Source organism: Muscardinus avellanarius, assembly GCF_963383645.1.
Source record: "Muscardinus avellanarius genome assembly, chromosome: 16".
NCBI lineage: Eukaryota > Metazoa > Chordata > Mammalia > Rodentia > Gliridae > Muscardinus > Muscardinus avellanarius.
Genome location: NC_137802.1, coordinates 548036 through 570411, shown reverse-complemented (window position 1 = coordinate 570411; position 22376 = coordinate 548036). Strand labels below are relative to the sequence as shown.

Here is a 22376-nt window from a genome sequence, read left to right as displayed (position 1 = left end):
ACCACAGCCGCCGGCCCACGCCAGCCCACGCTCCGTGCACAAGGCCCGGGCCATGCGGCACCTCCCAGCTGGCAGGACTGACAGGGGCCTGCACCAGCATCCGGCAGGCAGGCAGGGATGTGGATCAAAAGTCCTCCGTGGGCTCGGCATGGTGGCACACGCCTGTAATCCTGGCGCTCGGGAGGCTGAGACGGGATGGAGGACAGTGAAGGCCTGCGGCAGCTTAGCGAAACCCCAAAGACCCTCAGCGTACGGGGCAGCCCCGGCGCAGCAAGGATCTGCTCCCGGGTGTCAACTGGGCCCAGGCTGAGAAACAGCAGGCTGATCCCACGCGAGAGGCAGCCCACCCCTCCAGAATCCTGCCAGGGCTGGCCCAGGGCCCCCCGGGCAGACTGGCCACCCCTTTGGATGCACTCCCCCGCTCTACCTCTGCCCAGCCGCGTCACGCAGGTCACGACAGCCCCATCATGACAGCACGTGCTGGCGACTGAGGCGTGCGTTGGTAAGCAGGCGCTCCATTGCGAGCCTAAGTCACCGCTGCTCCCAGCAACAAGCGGGCACGATGGCACACCTCCCATCTTACTGGTGAGAAAGGAGGCCCCAATCCTGCAGACTACACGCAGAGTCAGTGCCCAAGCCCCGACCTGCACAGCAGAGCCGGTGCCCACCACCTCTCTACCCCAGCGAGTCTTCCTGGGCCCCCTGGGCCCCCACCATTGCAACCGTGCGCAGCCCGCGTGGCTGTCATGACGTCTGGGGTGGGAGGACGGTGTCACCGGCTCGAGGAGGCCACGCTGCTAAACGCCCAATAACGCACAGGCCAGCCCTCCCCAGCAGAGACGCATCCAGCCCAGATGGCAGCAGCGGCAAGCTGAGGTACCCACCGTGCGCCCACAGGCCACCAAGACCTCTGCTGCTTTATTTTTTTCTTTTGGCAGTACTGGGGGTTGACCCAGGGGCATTCTACCTCCGAGCCACACCTCCAGCCCTATTTTTTTTTTTTTAAACAGAGAGTCTCACTAAGTTGCGGAAGGCCTCACTAAATTTCTGAGGCTGGCCATGAACCTGCGATCCTCCTGTCTCAGCCCCCCAGGCACTGAGGTTACAAGCGAGGATGACCAAGAAAGGGCCATGAGAGCTGCTGCCATCCATGACATCGCCGCAGCAACAAGGGCCGACAGAACGCAGCACTGGACACACAGCTCAAGGCGTTCCCCCACCCGCACAGCACGCCGAACGGATCCACTCACGCCAGCTCCTCGGCCCTGGCTGCCATCCAGCTACCCAGGTGTCCAGAGCCCCCAGCTCCTCACAGGACCAGAGTCTGCGGGCGTGGGCACTGAGCACCTGTGGCTTTAAGGGCACTCCCCAGGCACTTCTGATGCCCAGCCAGGGGGACAGCTGTTTCAGACTGCCAGAGACAGAGAACACGAAGGACCATGTAGGACCCTCCTGGAAGGGCAGAAGCGGAGGGCGCTAGAGCCCCAGGACAAGAGGGAGGGCAAGGTGGGTCCCTGCAGCTTCCACACAGCGGCGAGGACTCCAGCGTTGAGACGCTCAACAGCCCGGTAGGCCGTACATATCCCACGCAGAAACAGTCTTCCAAAGGCACACGGCAGAGATGAACGACTGGAGGGGCCTCAGAGGCACAGAAACCCACTCACTCTGCAGCGCCAGGGGCCACTCCCACACGACTCGCGTCAAAGGTTAAGTACTATGAGTGGGCATTTTTCAGAAAAACGCTTTTAGTACCCAGCACTCGTCCTCCATCGTACACGCACCTATTCTACGTGCGATTTACACGGACAGCTCGTGCGCACTGTGCACTGTGCGACCCCCAGGAAACAGCGAGCCGGCAGGCGCCCAGAGCTCGAAGGTGTCCTCGCGGCAAGGATCTGACCAGACGCACGAGCTCGCTAGTTCACAAGCACTGCCTGGATGCCAACTGCCAGGCACTGTGCTGGAGGCAGGCCGCCACCACCACGCCAACAGCCTGCCCTCATGGAGTGGTCTGGCGCGGGGGCAGGCAAACAACCCAGGAAAACCTAGCACGCTGGGGAGCGACATGCGCTGCATAGTTGGGGCCTCAGGCCGAGGAAGCAGCAAGGCGGACGGCGGACGGCGGGAGCAGGCGTGCACTCGGGGCAGCAGAGCAGAGTGACTCAGAGAGGGAGGAGGACGGAGCGTGAGGAGCGGAGGGCAACTGAGGCTTCGGGGTTCAGAGCGTGTCCCCTGGAGGTACTTTTCAGCTAACAGGATCTGCTGTGGAGTATGAGAGGAGCCAGGTGATGGCAAAGTTTTGGATCTGAACAATTCAAAGAATGAACTCGCCGCTTCTCACCATGGGAGCGGGACTGTGAGACGGGAAAGTCTGTGCAAAGGGAAGACAGAGCCTCTGCTGTGGCCGTGATGTCAGGTGTGCCTAGTAGACACCTACACAGAGACGGCAAAAATGATGCTGAACACAACGTGGACAGCATGCAGCTCTCTGGTACCGAGAGATGAACCAGGGGTGTCTGCCTCTGAGGCACACCCCGGCCCTTCTTATTGTTTTACTTTGAAACAGGATCTTGCTAAGGTTTTTTGTTTTGTGGTACTGGGGATGGAGCCCAGAGGCATTCTACCTCCCAGCTATAACCCCAGTCCTATTTTTTATTCTTTATTTTGGAACAGGGTCTGAGTTGCAGAGGGCCTCACTAAGTAGCTGAGGCTGGCTGCGAACCGCGATCCTCCTGTCTCAGCCTCCAAGATGCTGGGTTAACAAATGTGCGCCACCGCGCCCTGCTTTCTTGCTAAGTTTTTTTTTTTTTTTTTTTTTTTTTTTCTGGTGGTACTGGGGGTGGAACCCAGAGGCTTTCTACCTTCGGGCTATACTCCCAGACCTTTTTTATATATTTTTAAATTTGGAATCAGGGTCTCACTAAGTTGCTGAGAGCCTCACTAAGTAGCCGAGGCTGACTTTGAACCTGTGCGATCCTCCTGTCTCAGCCTCCCCAGCGCGGGGATGACAAGCGTGCGCCGCCACGCCCGGCTCTTGCTGAGTTTTTGAGGGTGGCCCTGAGCCTGCATCCCTCCTGTCTCAGCCTCCCAAGAACTAGGATTACAGGTGTGCACCCAGCTCTAGAGAGCTCTTGAGCTTCAGAGACGCTACCGGCTCACGATGCACACAATATGTCACATTAGCTCCTGCCTTTAACTGGACAGCAAGAGGTGGACAGACTCCACCCTCCATGGGGGCCCTGAAGCCAGACCACCCTCCTTGACTCACATCCCACTCCTTCCCGTGTGGCCGGCCTTGTTTAGGTCACTTAACTGTCCTCAGATTCCTCAAGAGAATGGGACTAACAAGCACCTACCTCGCTGAGCTCTTGGAGGAGTGCGAGGGGAGGTAACAGTACCTGGTACCCTCCCAGCGCTCCCCACGGCTGAGCGCGGGTTGGCATGGAAACCTCAGGACACCCTCCGACAGCCAGCCAGGTAGAGCGCTCGCCCGCAGCTGTGCACCAGAGAGGGAGGCGGCGAAAGGCAGACCTCGGGAGTTCTCCAGCCGGGGCCGGCACCGCCGAGGCGCGCAGACAGCCGGCCGGCGCTTCCCCCGGGTCTGGAAGCGTGCAGCCTGGTCAAGACGCCGGGGAGCGGGAGGCGCTGCGCTGGCCAAGCCGGCCTCCCGCCCTCTCTGGAAGCGCGGCCGACACACAGAGCTTGCTCTCGGGCCGAGCGCCGCGGCCGCGGGCGCACAGGCCGGCTGCGGGGCCTGGCGGGCGGGCGGGCCGGCCGGCTCGGCGGGAGGCGGCGGCCGAGGCGGGAGCGCGCCCGCGTCTGTGCACGCGAGGCCGGGCCGGCCGCGCTCCCGCCTCCCTCGCCCCGACCCGCCTGCGAGGCGGAGGCGCCCCAGGGCGGCGGCGGGCCCGGGGCGGTCGCGAGCGGCGGCGGGCGGGTGCGGGGCGGCGGGGGCGCGCGGGGCCGCGGGGTCCCGGGGTCCCGGCCTCCGGGGTGCCCAGCCCTGGGGCCCGGGCGCCGCCGCCGCCCGCCCCCCGGCCGCCAGCTGGCCCCCGGCGGCGCCTCCCCTACCTTCGTTCGCCAGGTCCGCCATTTTACTTCCTTAAGCCCTCCCACAAGGCCCCGCGCCGCCCCGGTCGCCAGTTTTCGGCCCGAGGCACCTGCGCCTGCGCACTGGGCGCGCGAGGCGGGCGGCCCGCGCATGCGTACCAGGCGCGCGAGACGGACATCTCGCGCGTGCGCACTCGCCCGGCGCCGAGTCCCGCTCCCCCGCGCGCTCCGAGCTCGCGCGTGCGCACGAACCGCCCGCGCCCCTCCGCCCGCCTCCTTTTCCCGCCGACCGAGGGGGCGTGGCCTGCGGGCTGTGCACACCTACCGGCCGGGTGCCTGCTACTTCCGGCCTCAGTCTCCCCAATAGGAGCCAGGGCCTTGAGCCAGCGCTTTCCCGAGGCCGCGCAGGGAGGCTGGGGGTGGGGGTGGTGCTGGGGGAGGGGCTGGAACAACCTGACCTCTGACCTCGGCCGGGAGACCCCAGCCCAGGTCCACCTCGCTGCCCTGAGGTTCCTGAGAGCGGGCTGGGAGCCAGGGTCTCGCCTGTGGAAGGGGAGGTCCGCCCGCAGCCGGCCTCCAGCCTCCCACCGCCGGAGGGCTGGGCCCCGCCTTTGGGGTCTGCAGGCCGCGCCAGGGTTCCGCGTTCGGGTTGGGGGGTCCCGGGTAGCCGGCCTTGGGCAGGGCTGGGGCTCCGCCAGGCCTCCCTCTTGCCGCGCCCACTCCGATGGAGGCCACCCCAAGGCTGCTGTGGCACCCAGGGGCGATTCCCAGCCGCTGCCCCCACGGGCAGCAAGCCCAGCCCCTCCCGCCCTGCTCCCTCCCGCAGACCCACAGCCTCGCCGCCGCCTTCCTTCCAATCGGAGCAAGCCAGGTCCACCAGACACCTCAGCCTAGTAGGGCGGCAGGGTGGGGGCCCTGGAAGAAACGTCCACTAGAAACAAAGTCCACCGAGGCACATACCTTCTAAGGGCATCGCTTAGCTAAGCTTGGAAAAAATTGCAAGCCTCATTCTAGCGCGCCCCCAACCCTTGAACTTGCTGGTCCCTCGGCTCGGGCTTTTTTTGCAGTGCTGAGGCTGGAGCCAGGCGCATTCCACCTCCGAGCTGCACCTCCAGTCCTACTTTACTTTGAAACAGGGCCTCGCCGAGTTGCTAGGGCCTCAGGATCCCCAGGTCTCAGCCTCCCGAATGCTGGGATGACAAGGGTGCGCCACCAGCCACTCTCGGCTTGGGGCTTTCTGATCCAGCTCTTCTCTGGGTTTAGCCCAGCTTCGCCCTTCTTTTCAGTATGACCTGGGAGACACGCGGCTCCGTGTGCCCAGTCAGTGAGCCCGGGCTGGCTTTCAAGCTCAGAACATATTCACACACATAGGTGTGTATAACCATTATTTTGCGGCACTGGGGATGGAACCCAGGGGCATTCTACCTCCGAGCTGCACCCCCAGCCCGATATTTTAGCCTTTATTTTGAAACAGGGTCTCACTGAGTTGCGGAGGGCCTCAGTAAGTGGCTGAGGCTGTCCGCGAACCGCGATCCTCCCGTCTCAGCCTCCCGGATGCTGGGATGACGAGCGTGCGCCACCGCACCGGCTATGTATCTCCGGAGTCACTGAGAGGCCAGACGCGCCCCTTCGCTCATCTTGGGCGGGATGGCATCTACCTGGCGGGCCTGTGTGTGTCCTAAGGCCTGTGACCCCGCCTCCTCCCAGCTTCTCAGAGGAGTCCCTGGCATGTCAGCTGGTCCGTCCCGGGCACGCAGGGATGGGGGAGAGTGCCTGTCCGTGTGTGTTTGTGGTTCGTTGTGAGTTTTACCAGCAGTGTACATCACTTTTTTCTTTTTTCTTTGCGGGTCTGGGGATGGAACCCAGGGGCATCTGACCTCCGAGCTGCACCCCCACCCTGTTTTTTATTCTTTATTCTGAAACAGGGCCTCACTGGGTTGCACAGGGCCTCACTAAGTAGCTGAGGCTGGCCGCGAACCGCGATCCTTCGGTCTCAGCCTCCCGAATGCTGGGATGACAGGCGTGCACCACCACACCCAGCTTACATCACTGTTTCTCTTTTTTGTGGTACTGAGGGTGGAACCCAGAGGCTTTTCTACCCCGGGCTATACTATACTCCCAGGCCTATTTTTTTTTTAATATACTTTATTTGAAACCAGGGTCTCACTAAGTTGCTGAAAGCCTCACTCAGTAGCTGGCTAGCTTCGAACCTGTACAATCCTCTTGTCTCAGCCTCCCAAGCGCGGGGATTACAAGTGTGCGCCACCACGCCCGGCTCATCAGTTTTAGTCTAGACAACCATTAATAAAATAAACCAAGCCAGGTGTGGTGGTGCACACTTGTCATCCCAGCATTTGGGAGGCTGAGACTGGAGGATCGCCTCAGCTACTTAGGCCCTTTGCAACTCAGTGAGACCTTATTCAAAATAAGAATAAAAATCAGGGCTGAGGGTGGAGCTCAGAGGTAGAATGCCCTGGGTTCCATCCCAGTACTGCAAAAAATATAAAATACAAATAAAGACCAGGGGTGTCGCTGGAAGGCTCCTAGGCTCAAATGTCAGACAGGAGAGGCCCCGGCCCCGACCTGACTCAGAACCTGCCTCTTGACAAGCCGCTCAGGAGTTTCCTGTGCATATTAGATCTTTATTCTTGTGGAGGGGGACGGGGTAAAAAATCCCCTTAACCACATTTTCCAAGACACTTTGATTCTGCTACTCTCGGTTTTGTCAGCAGGCACGAACCCCAGGCCCTGAGTCGGCACTCCCCGGGGAAGCCGGAGCGCCGGGGCTGGGGAGGGCTGGCGCGGCAGCCATGTGGCCTTTGGAGAACACCCGTCTCCTTGTCTATTTAGTAGCCAGCTTTCCCCAGACTCCCTGGGAGACTCTTATCAGCCTTGGAGTATCTCAGAGCCCTCTGCCCTTGAATGAGCTTAATATTTTTATTATAAATATTATTAGTATATTTATTATAATTTTATTCTGGTTTAAATACACATTACATATGTGTATTTTTTTAATTACAGAAAAAAATTATGGTGGCATGGGCCTGTCTATCCCAGTAGTTGGGAGGCTGAGACAGGAGGATGGCAGGTTTGAGGCCAGCCTCAGCAACTTCGTGAGCTCCTGTTTCAAAGTAAAAATTAAGCCGGGCGTGGTGGCACACGCTTGTAATCCCAGCATTCGGGAGGCTGAGACCTGGAGGATCGCGGTTTGCGGACAGCCTCAGCTACTCAGTGAGGCCCTCTGCAACTCAGTGAGACCCAGTTTCAAAATAAAGAATAAAAACTAGGGAAGGGGGTGTAGCTCGGAGGTGGAATGCCCCTGGGTTCCATCCCCAGACCCGCAAAAAAAAAAAAAAAAAAAAAAAATCAAAGTAAAAATTAAAAAGGGCTGGGGGTGTAGCTTACAGGTGGGATACCTCGGGGTAGTCCAATTCCCACCATTAAAAAAAAAAAAAAAAAAATTACAAGCCGGGCAAATAGCTTGTCGTCCCAGTACTTGGGAGGCTGAGACAGAAGGATTGCAGGTTCAAAGTCAGCCTCAGCTACTTAGTGAGACCCTCTGCAACCTAGTGAGACCCTGTTTCCAAATAGAGAATAAAAAATAGGGCAGAGGGTGGAGCTCAGAGGTAGAATGACCCTGGGTTCAACTCCCAGTACTGGAAAAAAAGAAAAAAGAAAAAAAAACTAGAAAACCATTAGCCCCTGAATAGATTATTATAATAGTAGTCAAGAGGATGGGACTTTGTTACTGAATTCTAGGTAGACCCTTGCCTGCCGAGTGCCAAGCCCCAAGCCTTTGTTTGACGTCGGATAGTTTAGCAGGGTATTGAAGGCTTGCTGAAGCGTGCCGTCTCCAGGCAGCGCGAGCAGCAGCGAGGAAGGCTGCAGCGGGTGCCATCGCGGTGATGATGTGTTCAGGTCCCGGGTCGCGGCAGACCCGCACTCGTGCGCACTCTGGAAACTCCCTACCACGTGTCACCACTGCTAAGAATCACCCAGTGACAGCTCCTTGATGGACTCGGGAGATGTGGGCCCGGCTGCGCGGCAAGCCCGCTCTGCTCCACGGGGCCAGGGCCCGGCCCCCCACTTCCCTGGGATGCAGTTGCCTGTTGTCTGCTGTGGTGGTTTTCAAAGATGGCCCAAGTTCTCTGCCCGGCTCCCATGCAGAAGTGGGATCTCAGTTGTCTCTCTTGAATGTGGGAGGGTTTATCAGGCCACAGAGGGAGAGGACCCGGCCGTGGGGGCGCACGCCTGTCAGCCCAGTACTGGGGAGGCTGATGCAGGAGGATCGCAGGTTCGAGGCCAGCCTCAGCAACTTAGCCAGACCCTGTTTCCAGATTTAAAAAAATAAAAAGGACTGGCTGTGGTGGCGCACGCTTGTCATCCCAGCCTTCGGGAGGCTGAGACAGGAGGATCGCGGTTCACAGCCAGCCTCAGCTAGTGAGGCCCTCCGCAACTCAGTGAGGCCCTGCTTCAAAGTAAAGAATAAGCCGGGCGTGGTGGCACACGCTTGTCATCCCCGCGCTTGGGAGGCTGAGACAGGAGGATCGCGCAGGTTCGAAGCTAGCCGCGCGCGCTGGCTTAGGAGACCCTGTTTCCAAATAAAAATGTAAAAATAGGTCTGGGAGTGTAGCCCGGAGGTAGAAGGGCTTCCAGGAACCCCAGTACCACCAGAAAAAAAAAAAAAAAGTAAATAAAAACTAGGGCTGGGGCCAGGCGTGGTGGCGCACGCTTGTAATCCCCGTGTGTGGAGGCAGAGACAGGAGGATCGTGCAGGTTTGAAGCCAGCCGTGCTGGCTTAAGAGACCCTGTTTCCAAATAAAAAAGTATAAAATAAAGCCAGGCGTGGTGGCGCACGCTTGTCATCCCTGCGCTTGGGAGGCTGAGACAGGAGGATCGCACAGGTTCGAAGCCAACCTCAGCTACTTAGTGAGGCTCTCAGCAACTCAGTGAGACCCTGTTTCCAAAAATAGGTCTGGGAGTACAGCCCGGAGGTAGAAAGCCTCTGGGTTCCACCCCCAGTACCAAAAAAAAAAAAAGTATAGAACAGGTCTGGGAGTGTAGTCCAGAGGTAGAAGGGTTTCTAAGAACCCCAGACCACAAAAAAGGGGGGTTGGGGGTGTAGCTCGGAGGTAGAATGCCCCTGGTTCCATCCCCAATACCACAAATAAAAATTTTAAAAAAGGGCTGGAGGCGTAGCATAGACGTAAAACACCCATGGGCTCCATCTCCGGCACCAATACAATGTTTTATTCTTTTTTCTGTACTTACAGCTATCTCGAGTGATTTTTGTGTGTATGTGTGGGGGTACTGAGCTCCACCCCCAGCCCTATTTTTTATTCTTTATTTGGAAACCGGGCCTCGCTAAGCAGCCGAGTCTGGCTGTGAATCGCGGCCCTCTGGTCTCAGCCTCCCGAGTGCTGGGGTGACAGGCGCCCCCACGCCTGGGCTTGCTCTTTCCTTCCCGGGCGCCCGTGCAGTGCGTCCGCCCCTCAGCTCTCCAGAGCCGGCCTTGAGGAATCTGTCGGCTTCAGTTTCAAAAACCGCTGCCCTAGCAAAGCAGGGGAGGGGGCTGGAGCACCCCTGGCCCTGTTTTAACCTAGCAGCTGAAGTTACATAGGTCACTTATTTTATTTTGTGGTGCTGGGGATTTAACCCAGGGACATTCTACCTCTAGGCTAGACCCCCGTCCGTTTTTAAGTCTTTATTTTGAAACAGGCTGGCCGTGGACCACGCGCCTCCGGTCTCAGCCTCCCAAGTACTGGAATTGCAAGGGTGCACCACCACACCAGCTACTGTCTTGTTCTTTCAAAACCTGGAAACAGGGTCTTGCTCGGGGGATGAGAGCCTCACTGTCACCAGAGCGGTCCTCAGGCCCAGGAGGTCTCGGCCTCGGTGTCGGGAGACGGGCGTCCACCACACCGTCATACTCTTTGATTTTTTGAGGGTCTGGGGATGGAGCCCAGGGGCATTTGACCTCCGACCTATACCCCCTGCCCTATTTTTTATTCTTTACTTTGAAACCGGGTCTGAGTTGCGGAGGGCTTCACTAAATAGCTGAGGCTGGCCACGAACCGCGATCCTCCAGTCTCAGCCTCCCAGATGCTGGGGTTACAAGCGTGCGCCACCACGCCCCGCTATTTCCTTTTTATTTATAAAACTGGTCTGAGTTGCCGACTGTCCAGACACCTGTGTTCCTCCTGCCTCGGACTCCCAAGGACTGGGGATCACCAGCCGCACCGCAGCTCTTTGTAATGATTAAATATTCCTGGGCAGATACTTTGAATCTCTATGAAGGGTCCTCAAAGGCGGGAAGGCGGCCAGCGCTTCACTGTGTCCCTTCTGGTCTTTTCTGTTGCGAATTGTTGAGATACGTGGAGGAGATGGCCCGATCCAAGACACTTCAGAAAGGGAGCTGCTGTCACAGTGACCACTGGGGGCAGCAGAGGAGCGCGGTACACCGGACTCTGCTGCGGGGCAGGCGCAGCCGCTTCCCTCGAGGTCCTGCCGAGGTCCTGCCGGGTCACACCAGGAGGCAGGCGGCCTCCTGACGGAGGACACTTCCAGCCTGACCTCGCCACTGCCAGGTGCTCCGAACAAGCCGCTCTCACCACGCAGGTTCGGTCTCCAGATGGCTGCAAACCCCGCAGGTTCAGCCCCGTGGGTGTGGAGGCGCCCCTGGCATCCCAGGATGTGGGGCTGAGATGGGAGGCCCTCAGGTTTGAGGACAGCTCCAGCAGCTTAGAGAGGCCCTCGGCAACTTAGTGAGACCCCGTTTCAGTAAAAAGTGAAGCTGGGCGGGTTGGCGCACGCTTGTAATCCCAGCGCATGGCTCGACTCAGGACAGTGCCCACCACGGCGGTGACAGACGCCACCCACAGGGCTGTGTGAAGATGGCCGCGCAGGCGCGTGGGGTCTGGGGGAGGCCGCACACAGCCCCAAAGAGGACGGCGTGGTGCACACTTGTCATCCCAGCGCTCAGGAGGCTGAGACCTGAGGATCCCAGTTTGCAGACAGCCTCAGCTACGTAGTGAGGCCCTTCACAACTCAGTGAGACCCTGTTTCAAAATAAAGTCTAAAAAATAGGGCAGGGGGTGCAGCTCAGAGATAGAATGCCCCTGGGTTCCATCCCCAGTAACACACAACACACACACACACTCAACACACACGATCTCTTTAAGTTGCTGAGGCTGCCCTTGAACCTACGATCCTTCTGGTCTCAGCCTCCCAAGTGTTGGGGTTACAGGCGTACCCCTTATGTCTGGCTAGTGATATCCTCTTTCAAAATAAAATAGGATTGGTGGTGTAGCTCCGGGGACCTCCCCCGGGTTCAACCCCTACTACCCCCCCAAAAAAAAAGGAGGCTGCCCTGGGGCGCTGGGTTGTCACCGCGGGGTGGAGGCCAGGACACACTCAGCGCCTGCAATACCCAGGAGGGTGGGCGGGTGGGAACGGCGGCTGTGGCTCTGGGGGCAGGAGGAGCTCCTGCAGCCTCTGCGCCAGGCGGTGGGCACTTCCGTGGTGGAGCGAGGCCTGAGGCCAGCGGGCAGAGGCAGGCCTTCTGCCCATCCTCCCTCTCCGCCCCGCCCCTCGCCCCACAGTGGGCTGTGATGGCCGTCCCCTCAGCAAGCCCCAGGCCCAGGTCAGCAATCCTTGTCATGGGACTCCCACCGAGAGGTGCAAAGTAGCGGTTGTCCTTCCAGCCGCCGTGACCGCATTCCCAAAACAGGGGACAGGAGCTGGGTGCGGAGCCCTGTGGATGGTGTGCCTGCCCCGCCTCAGCACGCCCCCTACGAGTGGCCAGCCGGGGCCCCTGGGCAGGCATCTGCAGACCCTCCCCTCCCTCAGGGCCCCTGGGCGGCTGCCTGGGCGCAGGCGGGCCTGAGGCTGTGGACCTGGGGTGGGGCGGGGGCGTGTGTGGACTCCTGCCCAAGCTGGCCTGCGTGAGAAGGTGGAGTCTGGGACTTCCCTGGGACTGGCTGTACATTTGTAAGGCCCAGACCAATGAGAACTGAGGGCCCGCCCTGCTCAAAACTTAGGCTTCAAGTCAGGCAGGGTTCACATGCCTGCCTGCCATCGCAGTACCTGAGAGGCTGAGACAGGAGGATCACAGGCTTGAGGCCCGCCTCAGCAACTGAATTTCAAAATAAACAAACAAAAATGGGCTGGGGGTGTGGCTCAGAGGAGGAACACCCGGGCTTTGATCTCTAGTACCACATAGTACCACATGGAAGAAAGAGAAAAAGGAAGGGAGGGAGGGAGAGAAAGAAAAGGAAAAACTGAATTTCAAGGTGCTGGCTAAGCAGCAAACCCAGCATGGCCTGGGCGTCCCTGCACTGGTGCGTGCTCGTGTCTGAGTGGTACTGGGGGTGTTCATCCGAGCGACACCTCCAGCCCCACGTTTTATTCTTTATTTGGAAGCGGGGTCTCACTGAGTTGCGGAGGGCCAAGTAGCTGAGGCTGGCCTCCCATCTCAGCCTCCCTCCTGTGGGGCTGCCCCGGGGCGAGGGAGGTGAAGGGGCCCTGGGGCCGCTGTGCGCACACTCAGCTGTGTGGTCCCCAGGACCCCGCCAAGGCCCAAGAGCGCGCAGGCCAGAGCTCCGCGTGCCCTGGCTTCTTGGAGGGAAGGGCGGGGCCGTCCAAGCGCGCGGAGACGTCCCTCCCAGCCCTGCATCTCCACCAGGACACCAAGACCACAGGCTGCGGCGGTTGCTGACTTGTTTCTAAGGTTAAGGTGAGCAGGGCCCTCCTGCCCGGGAGCCCCACCGGCTGGGCAGAGGGGTGTTAAGGCCACGTGGTTTACATTCTACCTTTGCGTGAAGGAAAACACGTATGTGGGATGAACTGCGATACACACGGCCACGAGAAACCTTCTAGGAACAATTAATTACAGCAAAACTATTGGTTCAAACATTCGTCCAAAAGGAGGAGCTATTGCATCTTGCGGGCGGGCGGCGCGTCCTTGGCTGGGCGCTGCCTGTCTGCACGGTGGAGCCTGGAGGGTCTCCGTCCAGGCCGAGAGGCCCCCAGCGCTTGTGGAGAGGGGCCTCTGACCCAGAGGCAGCAAGCGCCGGCTCCCGGGCCTGCCGAAGCTGGAGCTCCCGGCTGCCCGGCAGCAGGACCAGGACCAGGAGGACAGAGGCCGGGCCTCCCCTCCAGGCCTCTGTGGATATTCCCTGTCTTTCTTCTTAACCGTGGGGACCCTCTAGCACAGCCCCTTCGGCTCTTCAAGGGATCACACTTGTGCAGAGAATGGCGTTGGGCGGGGCGCAGAGGGAGGCGCCTCTGGCAGGCGCCCCAGGCTCCACGTCAGGGTCTAAGAGGCACTGAGAGGTGGCGCCCAGCAGGGGCTGGGGCGGAGGCACTAGATGCCCTGCAGGGGCTGGCTGGGGTCGCTGCGCTCCCGCTTCACCAGGGGCTCGCCTGGGGCCTGGGCATCCCCGCTGGCCTCGTCACCCAGGTCATCTGTGGGCAGAGTGCACGGTCAGGGTGCGCCGCCTGGACAGGGCCCGGGGACATGTCGCCCACAGGCCCACGAGCGTCCCGGGAGCCTGCCAGGGACCCCTCACCTGGGCCAGGTCCCAGGGGAACAAAGCGGGTGGCCCTGGGGTGCCAGGCGGGCCACAGCCTGGCTCCTAAGGCCCCGGGTGGGACAGGGACTCTGGGGCCCCCATCCCGAGGCTGCCCGCCTCCCAGCGGCACCAGAGATGGCCCCAGAGACAACTACCTTTGTCCAGCAGCGTCAGGGACAGCGAGGCGAGGTCGTTGAACTGCAAGAGAAGCCCAGGGCCAGGGCCGCGAGGAGACGGTCACTGGGGGCCGGGGAAGGCCTGCCCGAGCACCCAGGCAGGGCCTCCCTCTGCGGGCGGTGGCTGCGGGCTCCCAGAAGCGAGCTGGGCCCTGGGCAGGCGGCTCGGCTGCGGGCAGCCACCTTTTGGACTCCGCATGTGTCTCAGCCCCCGCCTAAGCCTGCACGGGCAGAGCGGCAGAGCGCACGGGGGCCTCCCCGTGGCGGCGCGGGCGTGGGCCCTGGCCGAGGCTTCCGCTTCTCCCATGGCAGCCTCAGTGGAGGAGCAGCCGCGGGCCAGAGGCTCCCCCCCTCCAGAGCTTTTGATTTTTTTTTTTTTTTTTTTTTTTTGCGGTACAGAAGATGGAACCCAGGGGCATTCTACCTCTGAGCTACACCCCCTGCCCTATTTTTTACTATTTTGAAACAAGGTCTCACTGAGTCGTGGAGGGCCTACGTGGCTGAGGCTGTCTGCGTACAGCGAGCCTCCTGCCTCGGCCTCCGGATGCAGGGGTACGGCCCCACGCCCACTGTTCTGGCCGGCCGGCGCTCACCTCGCCCATGACCGCGATGGGCGTCTCCCCGGTGGCCTCGGCGACGCGGTGCTCCACCAGGTAGAACATGTACTCGTCGTACAGCAGGCGGATGAGGTGGAAGGAGCCGAAGCTGGCGGCGCTGCGCAGCGTCAGGTCGCGGATCACCATGGAGCTGGGGACAGACGGGCGGCTCAGCCGGGCGGGCAGGGAGCCGGAGCTCCTGGGCACCGGGCAAGCTGGCCCTCGGGGGCAGGGGAGGGCAAGTGCCAAGGCCCCGAGACACCAAGATGGGGGAGCCCAGGAGGCTGAGGACGGAGGGCTGCAGCTGGCTCGGACAGCCAGGGTGTGCGTGTGTGTGTGTGTGTGTGTGTGTGTGTGTGTGTGCGCGCGCGCGCGCGCGCTACTAGAGATGGAACCTGAGGACCTCCTACCTCTGAACTATACCCGCAGCCCTATTCTTTTGATTCTTCTTTTTTTTCTTTTTTTGGTGGTACTGGGGTTCCCGAAAGCCCTTCTATCTCTGGGCTACACTCCCAGATACACTCTCAGACCTTACACTCCCAGACCTATTTTTATATTTTATTTGGAAACAGGTTCTCTTAAGCCAGTGTGCGCGGCTGGCTTCGAACCTGCGCGATCCTCCTGTCTCCACCCCCCCAAGCGCGGGGATGACAAGCGTGCCCACCATGCCCGGCGCTATTTTTTTTTAATTCTGAAACAAAATCTTGCTAAGTTACTGAGGTTACTGACACCGGCCTTGAACCTGAGACCCTCCTCTGGGATCACTGGCATTTGCCACCATGCTCAGCACTACTGACAGCGATGACTACCACTAGTACTTTACTACTTCTCATTATTACTATTATTATCATCGTGTGTGTGTGTGTGTGTGTGTGTGTGTGTGTGTGTGTGTGTGTGGTACTGGGGATGAAACCCAGGGGCATTCTACCTCCGAGCTACACCCCCAGGCCTATTTTTTAAAAACATGTTCTCCCTAAGTGACAGAGGACCTAAGTTGCTGAGGCTGCTGCAAACCTGCCATCCTCCCGTCTCAGCCTCCCAAATACCGGGACTACAGGCAGGGCCACTGCACCTGGCTATTTATGTATTTATTTTTGTGGTGCTGGGGATTGAGCCCAGGTGCATTTATGTCTGAGCAACACGCCCAGACCTATTTTTTTTTAAACAGGGTCTAAGTTGCAGAGGGCCTCCTATCTTAGCCTTTCAGTACTAGGGCTAGCATTATTCTTCTGATTTATGTTTTTATTATTTTCTTGTCTTCCATTTTTCTCTCTTCTAAAAGAGAAAAATGGTGGCGCACACTTGTCATCCCAGCATTCAGGAGGCTGAGATAGGAGGCTCGCGGTTCGCAGCCAGCCTCAGCTGCTTAGCAAGGCCCTTGGCAACTCAGTGAGACCCTGCTTCAAAATAAAGAGTAAAAAAATAGGGCTGAAGGTGTAGCTCGGAGATAGAATGCCCCTGGGCTCCATCCCCAGGACCACAAAAATAAATCAATTATCCCTACTAAGCCGGTGTGGTGCACACCCGCAGTCCCGGGATTTGGGAGGCTGAGTCTCAGGAGCCAGCTGGGTGGGAGCGGCCAATCACCCGGCTGAGCACCAGTCCCCGTGCGCTGTGGCTGCCTAACACGAGTAGGCGCTGTATCTATTTGTGTGTGTGTGCGGGCCTGGGGATGGAACCCAGAGGCATTCTACCTCTGAGCGACACCCCCAGTCCTATTTTTTAGTCTTTATATTTTTTGAAACAGGGTCTCGCTGATTTGTGAACGGCCCCGCTAAGTAGCTGAGGCTGTCCACGAACTGCGATCCTCCGGCCACTGCCTCCTGAATGCTAGGATGATGAGCGTGCGCCCCGCGCCCGGCCCTAACAGGAGCAGGCGTTAAGTAAAGGAGCTGCGCCTTGGTGACGCGGGTGGGCCTTGGCCAGCCAGGAAAGTCCTCAGGGAAACAGGCTTCCAGAGCCCGAGCAATTTCTGCCCGTGTGGCAGACCACCCGCTCCTACGCCACAGACCCCAGACTCGCCAGCCCAACCTCAACGTCAGCCTCTCCTGCGTCTAATATGGTCCCGTCGTGGGCAACTGCCCTGTCCAGCCCGTGACCCCTGGCCTCAGCGCAGGCTGCCCCGCTGCCTCCACCCCCTTCCTCCCGGCCGCCCTGGCCTCTTGGCCCTTGCTGGACACCTCTAGAAACGTCCTTGGCGGGGCGGGGCTGCCGGCTGGGCCTTACCTGTAGAAGGACCACTTGAGCAGGAACTGGCGGGCCGCCCTGGGGAAGCGCGGGCTGCCCGCGTGCTGCTGCAGCACCTGCGTGACCACGCCGTCCAGCCAGCGGGCCCACTGGTCCAGCGAGCTCTGCTGCTGCAGCGTCAGCTTGAAGTCCTGCTCCAGCTGCTGCACGACGCCCTCCTCGCACTGGCACACCCAGGAGGCCTGCTCCTGCGGGCAGCGGCGCGCGTGAGCCCGGCGCCAGTGCGCACGACGCGCCACACTTTTATTTTTGTGGGTCTGGGGATGGAACCCAGAGGCATTTGACCTCCGAGCTCCACCCCCTGCCCTATTTTTTATTCTTCATTTGGAAACAGGGTCTCACTGAGTTGCAGAGGGCCTCACTAAGTAGCTGAGGCTGTCCTGTCCGCGATCCTCCGGTCTCAGCCTCCCGAATGCTGGGATTATAAGCGTGTGCCACTGCACCCGGCTACTTTTTTTTTTTTTTGGTACTGGGATTGCACCCAGAAGCATTCTACCTCTGAGTTGCATCCCTGGCCCTTTTTATTTTGTTTTTTTACTTTTGAGACAAGAGTCCTGCTAAGTCCTTATGCTGGCCGCAAGCCTGTGACCCTTGCGTCTCGGCCTTCTAGCACTGTGTTGCAGGCGTGCGCCACCGTGCCTGGTTGCTCAGCCCTCTTGTATATGATGTTTCTAGACAGGGCCTTGCTAGGTTGCTGACAGTCTCACTAAGTTGCTGGACCGGCTCTTGGGGTGGGGAGAGGGTAGTTGTACCAGTATTGGGAAGAGGCTTCAAAATGTATTAATGTACCAGTATTGGGAAAGATTTTCAATTTTTAAAATATATCTCTGGTAGTAAAAAAAAAAAAAAAAAAAAAAAAAAAAGCCAGGTGCCTCAGGGAAAGGGCTGCAGGATTCCAGGCATTGAGGGGCATTAGCAAGACAACAGAGATAGTCCAGGGGCCTTTTTTTTTTTTCACTGTAAAGATAAGATTTGCCAAGGATGTGGAAAGATGCCATAAACCTTCAAGAGATACCAAAATCCGATGATGAGTTAACAAATTTGGGGGTATAACGAAAGCTCCCCCACGTCAAAAGGCTGGCCCCAGAGGGGTGAGTCTGGTTGGGTCAGAAGACTGATTATAAAATACTCTGTGTCCAGGAATTGTCAGTGGCTTTGTTTCGGGCCACCCCTGTATTATTCTGCAGTAGTAGTCTTTATTTCTATCTTTGTAATAATGAAGTCATTTAGATATCTAGCAAGAGTTCTGACTAGTGTGTATCCACCTGGTCCAGAACAAGGACCCGCGGTCGCGGGATAGTTTCCGGGAGCCGAACAGAAGCCCCGCGGCCAGTTCCCCAACCCTCAACGGCTTACACCGTAACAGTAATGAGGGTGAGCCCAGGGGTTCTACCTCTGGGCTATACTTCCAGGCCGATTTTATTTTTTATTTGAAAACAGGGTCTCACTAAGTTGCTGAGGCTGTCCTTGAACCTGCAACCTTCCCGTCTTAGCCTCCCAAGTACTGGGACTACACGCGTGCGCCACCATGTCCGGCTTTCCATTTTCTTTTTCTATTCTGAGACAAGGTACTGCCACGTGGTGAGGCTGGTCTGGGGCCTGCCACGCTCCTGCCTCGGCCTCGTGGTCCTGCAAGTGCATCCCACCCGTGTTCTCAGGGCTCCACGCCATCCGCGCGGGCTGCCTTCGTGGAGCGTCTCCCGCCCGTGCGTGCAGAGGCGAGGCTGCAGCCCGGGCCGGGGAGGTCGGGGCTGGGGTGTTCACAGCGCCGCCCACAGGGCCGCGGGCGGGCTCACCTGCACGTTGGCGAAGTCCACGCGGTTGAGGTCGCTCAGCATCTGGCTGATCTGGGAGGAGTTCTGCAGCACGGCCCGGGCCGCCTGCGCCAGGTGGTTGAGGGACGTGTATCTGCGCAGGGTCTGGGCGAAGGCGCTGACGACACCCACCTGCGGGAGGTGGCACGGTCAGCCGGGAGCAGGACCGGGCCACGCAGGCAGGCAAGGACCCAAGAGTAAGGTGCCGGCGCAGGCGAGCCGCCGCCAGAGCCTCCCTGGGCGTCCGTGAGCGGCGCACGCACTGTCAAGCCTGAACCGGCGGCTGGCTGGCTCTACTTCTAGAACCTCGCTGGTCCTTGCAAACACAACTTCCACACGAGCTTGAACTTTTCTGGGTGTGGCCTGGGAGTATGAGGGCCTTTTGTGTTGGAGATTAAAGTCAGGGGTGTTCTACCTGACCCATGCCTCCAGCCCTGTTGATGTTTTTATTTCAAAATAGGGTCTCAGTGGACGGCAACATTGCTGCGGTTGTCCTCGACGACAGGCCTGCCCCGCTCCAGGAGCGGGAGCTTACAACAGCGAGCTGCGCAGGAGCCGCGGGTACACTGTGCTGGGAGTCTGGCTCTCACCAGCTATAAAGAAATGCTCAGAGCTGGGTGCAGTTGCGCATGCCCGACATTCCAGGGCTTGGGAGGCGGAGACCGAAGGACCCCAAGTTCTCAGCCAGCCTCCTCTACTTAGTGAGGCCATCATAACTTAGTGAGATCCTGCTTCAAAATACAGAATAAAGCTGGGCATGGTGGTGCACGCTTGTCATCCCAGTCTTTGGGAGGCTGACACTGGGAGATTGCAAGTTGGTGGCCAGCCTCAGCTACTTAGTGAGGCCCTCCGCAACTTGTGAGACCTTGTTTCAAATTAAAAATAAAAAATATTAGTGAGGCCCTCTGCAACTCAGTGAGACTCAGTTTCAAAATAAAGAATAAAATATAGGGCAGGGGGTGTAGCTCAGAGGTCAAATGCCCCTGGGCTCCATCCCAGACCCGCAAAAAAATAATAAAAATAAAAATAAATAAATAAATAAATAAATAAAAAATAGGGCTGGGGGTGTAGCTCGGAGGGAGAATGCCTCCAGGTTTAAACCGAAAGGTAAATAAATAAATAGAGTTGGGGGTGGCCAGGTGTGGTGGCGCATACTTGTAATCTCAGCACTTGGAAGGCTGAGACAGGAGGATCATGGTTCAAGGCCAGCCTCAGCTCCTTAGTGAGGCCTTTGCAACCCAGTGAGACCCTGTTTCCAAATAAAGGATAAAAAACAGGGCTGGGGGTAGAGCTCAGAAGTAGAACGCCCCTGGGTTCCACCCCCAGTACCACAAAAAAAAAAAAAAAAAAAGGGCTGGGGTGTAGCTTAGAGATAGAATGCCTGGGTCCAGTGCTTAGTACTACCCAAAAAAGTTTCCTTTTGATCTGTGGCCTAGGTTATGTGCGGTAAAGGCTGAGACTGACCCTCCCTCTGGCTGACGCTGAGGCCTGGGCTGTGAGCTGGCCCAGCTCTGTGGCCCCGGCAGCACCTGCCCGCCTCGCAGCAGCCTCCGAGCGTCCTGCCTCGGGAGCCCTCAGCAGGCAGAGCGGCAGGGTGGCTCCGGCCTTACCTTGGTCTGAACCACCTGCTGCGGGAAGTCGCTCATGGCGTTTGTCAGCCAGCCCTCCAAGCTCTTGGCAAAGTTTCGGATGGCCTGTGTCAGGGTACCTGCGGACACCGAGCAGGTGAGGGGAGGGGGCGCCCGCACCAGCCGTGGGCGGAGGCAGCAAAGCCGGCGCAGGGCAGGGGCGGCTCCCCCAGGGAAGCCGGCTGTGAGCAGGGCACGCCTGCCCGCAGCATCCTGCCCCCACGGCCCCGCGCTGTCACGCCTGGGGGAGCTCTGGTGTGCAGCAGGTGGAGGCCGGGGTGCTGCCGGGCCCTGCAGCGCCCAGGATGCCCCCAAGCGAGCCAGCCAGTGCACGCGCTGCACGCCAAGGAAGACCCACACCCACACACACACACGTATGTACATATGTTAGCATGCCTATCAGCTTCCACGTTTCAGATGGCGTATAATAAAAAACCATCTACATAAAAATAAAAAATTCAGAAAAAATCCACATAAAATTTAAAACATTCCAAAATAAATAAAAAGAGGTTGTTTTGTTTTGGGGACCAGGGATTGAACCTAGGGACATTCTACCTCCAAGCTGCACCCCGTGTCCTTCATTTTTCTATTTTTATTTATTTTTTTACAGTACTGAGGATGGAACCAAGGGGCATTCTGCCTCCAAGCTATACCCCCAGCCCTACTTTTTCTTCTTTATTCTGCAACAGGGTCTCACTGAGTAACAAAGGGCCTCACTAAGTAGCAGAGGCTGTCCGCGAACCGGGATCCTCCTGTCTCAGCCTCCCAAATACTGGGATGGCAAGTGTGTGCCACCACGCCCGGCTATTTTTTGTTGTTTTACTAAGTTGCTTAAACCTGCCATCCTCCTGTCTCAGCCTCACAAGTACTGCGATTCTAGGCTTTTGCCACTGGCCGGCCTAAGACTGTTAAAAAACAAAGAAACCGGCACGCTTGTACTCCTAGTGCCTGGGAGGCGGAGACAGGAGGGTTGCAAGTTTGAGACCAGCCTCAGCCATTTAGTGAGACCCAGTTTCCAAATAAAAAATAAAATTGGGCTGAGGGGTATAGCTCAGAGATAGAACACCCCCGAGTTCAATCCCCAATACCACAAAATATAAATAAAATTAAAAGCAGAAAAATGAGGCCGGGCGTGGTGGCGCATGCTTGTGATCCCCACGCTTGGGAGGCGGAGACAGGAGGATGGCACAGGTTGGCTTAGGAGACCCTGTTTCCAGATAAAAATATAAAAATAGGTCTGGGAGTGTAGCCCGGAGGTAGAAGGGTTTCCAGGAACCCCAGTACCACCATAAATTAAAAAAAAAAAAAGCAGAGAAATGAAGAAAAGCAAGGGTACCCAAATCAAATCCTGCTCTGAAAACGTGCTGGCTCTACTGGCAGCAAGAAGAGCCATTTCTCACTTTCTGGAACACAGAAGCCTACCAGTCATTAGGGAAGTCTGCGCTGGGCGTGGCGGCCCACGCCTGTGACCCCAGTACTAGGGAGGCTGAGACAGGGGGTCGCAGATTGGACACCAGCCTCAGCTACTTAGCGAGGCTTTCATCAGCGTAACAAGATCCTGTTTCAAACTAAAAAATTAAAAAATTTTAAAACCCTAAAAATAAAAAGGGCTGGGAATGCGCAGCCTGGAGGTGGAACGCTGCTGGGCTCCAGCACCTTGGGACGCGGCCCAGGAGCCCAGGTGGAGAGGACCGAAGCGCGCCTCCTGCGGTCCTGCCTTCGCGTCGCGGCCGTGGGGCCTGCCCAGGCGCCTCGGGCCCTCGCCCCGTGGAGGGCAGAGCGCTAGGAATCTCGGAGGCACGAGTCGGCTGGTGGTCCCAGCACAAAGCACAGCAGATGCCCTGGGTCTTTGGGGCCGGGTGGGTGGCGATCGTGGGCGCTGTGACCGGGGCCCAGGCTGCTCGCCAGGCCGCCACCCCTCCAGGGAGCTTCAGGGCGGCGCCTGGAGCCCTGGGGACGCCCGCGGCCCTCCGCGCCACGCACACCTCTGGTGGGTCACAGACACGGGCACATCTTGGGCAAGAGCAGACAGACCCTGGGGAGCAGTGGCCACTCCTGCCTCGGGCTGGGGGTGCCGGGCGCTTACTGGGCACGGGCCGCAGCACGTCGGGGATAAGGATCTCCACCAGGGCCTGGTACAGGATGTGGTCGCAGCTGCGCATCCACCGCAGGATGGGGTCGCACTGGCACAGGGAGATGAGCTTGTCCTTGGGCAGGACGGCGCCCTTGGGCTCCTCGTCACTGTGGGCGGGTACAGGTGAGCGGCCTGCCTGCGCCGAGGTCAGCCCCCCCC

The 22376-nt window shown here is 58.7% G+C and overlaps 2 protein-coding genes across 3 annotated transcripts in view; both read right to left on the bottom strand.

Annotated features, from left to right (window-relative positions):
• RANBP3 (RAN binding protein 3) overlaps positions 1-4093 on the bottom strand; it is a gene marked incomplete at both ends in the record, with an annotated part of 43950 nt that extends 39857 nt beyond the window's left edge. The window contains one exon of the mRNA XM_080713031.1: positions 4003-4093. Coding sequence (XP_080569157.1) covers positions 4003-4093 — 91 coding nt within the window. The remainder of the gene's footprint in view (positions 1-4002) is intronic.
• A 9321-nt stretch (positions 4094-13414) lies between these two features.
• Positions 13415-22376, bottom strand: part of RFX2 (regulatory factor X2) — a gene marked incomplete at both ends in the record, with an annotated part of 29569 nt that continues 20607 nt past the window's right edge. For both annotated transcript variants that reach the window (XM_080712253.1, XM_080712254.1), the window contains 7 exons: positions 13415-13515; positions 13778-13820; positions 14392-14545; positions 16621-16829; positions 18438-18587; positions 20066-20163; positions 22170-22324. In XM_080712253.1, coding sequence (XP_080568379.1) covers positions 13415-13515; positions 13778-13820; positions 14392-14545; positions 16621-16829; positions 18438-18587; positions 20066-20163; positions 22170-22324 — 910 coding nt within the window. The remainder of the gene's footprint in view (positions 13516-13777; positions 13821-14391; positions 14546-16620; positions 16830-18437; positions 18588-20065; positions 20164-22169; positions 22325-22376) is intronic.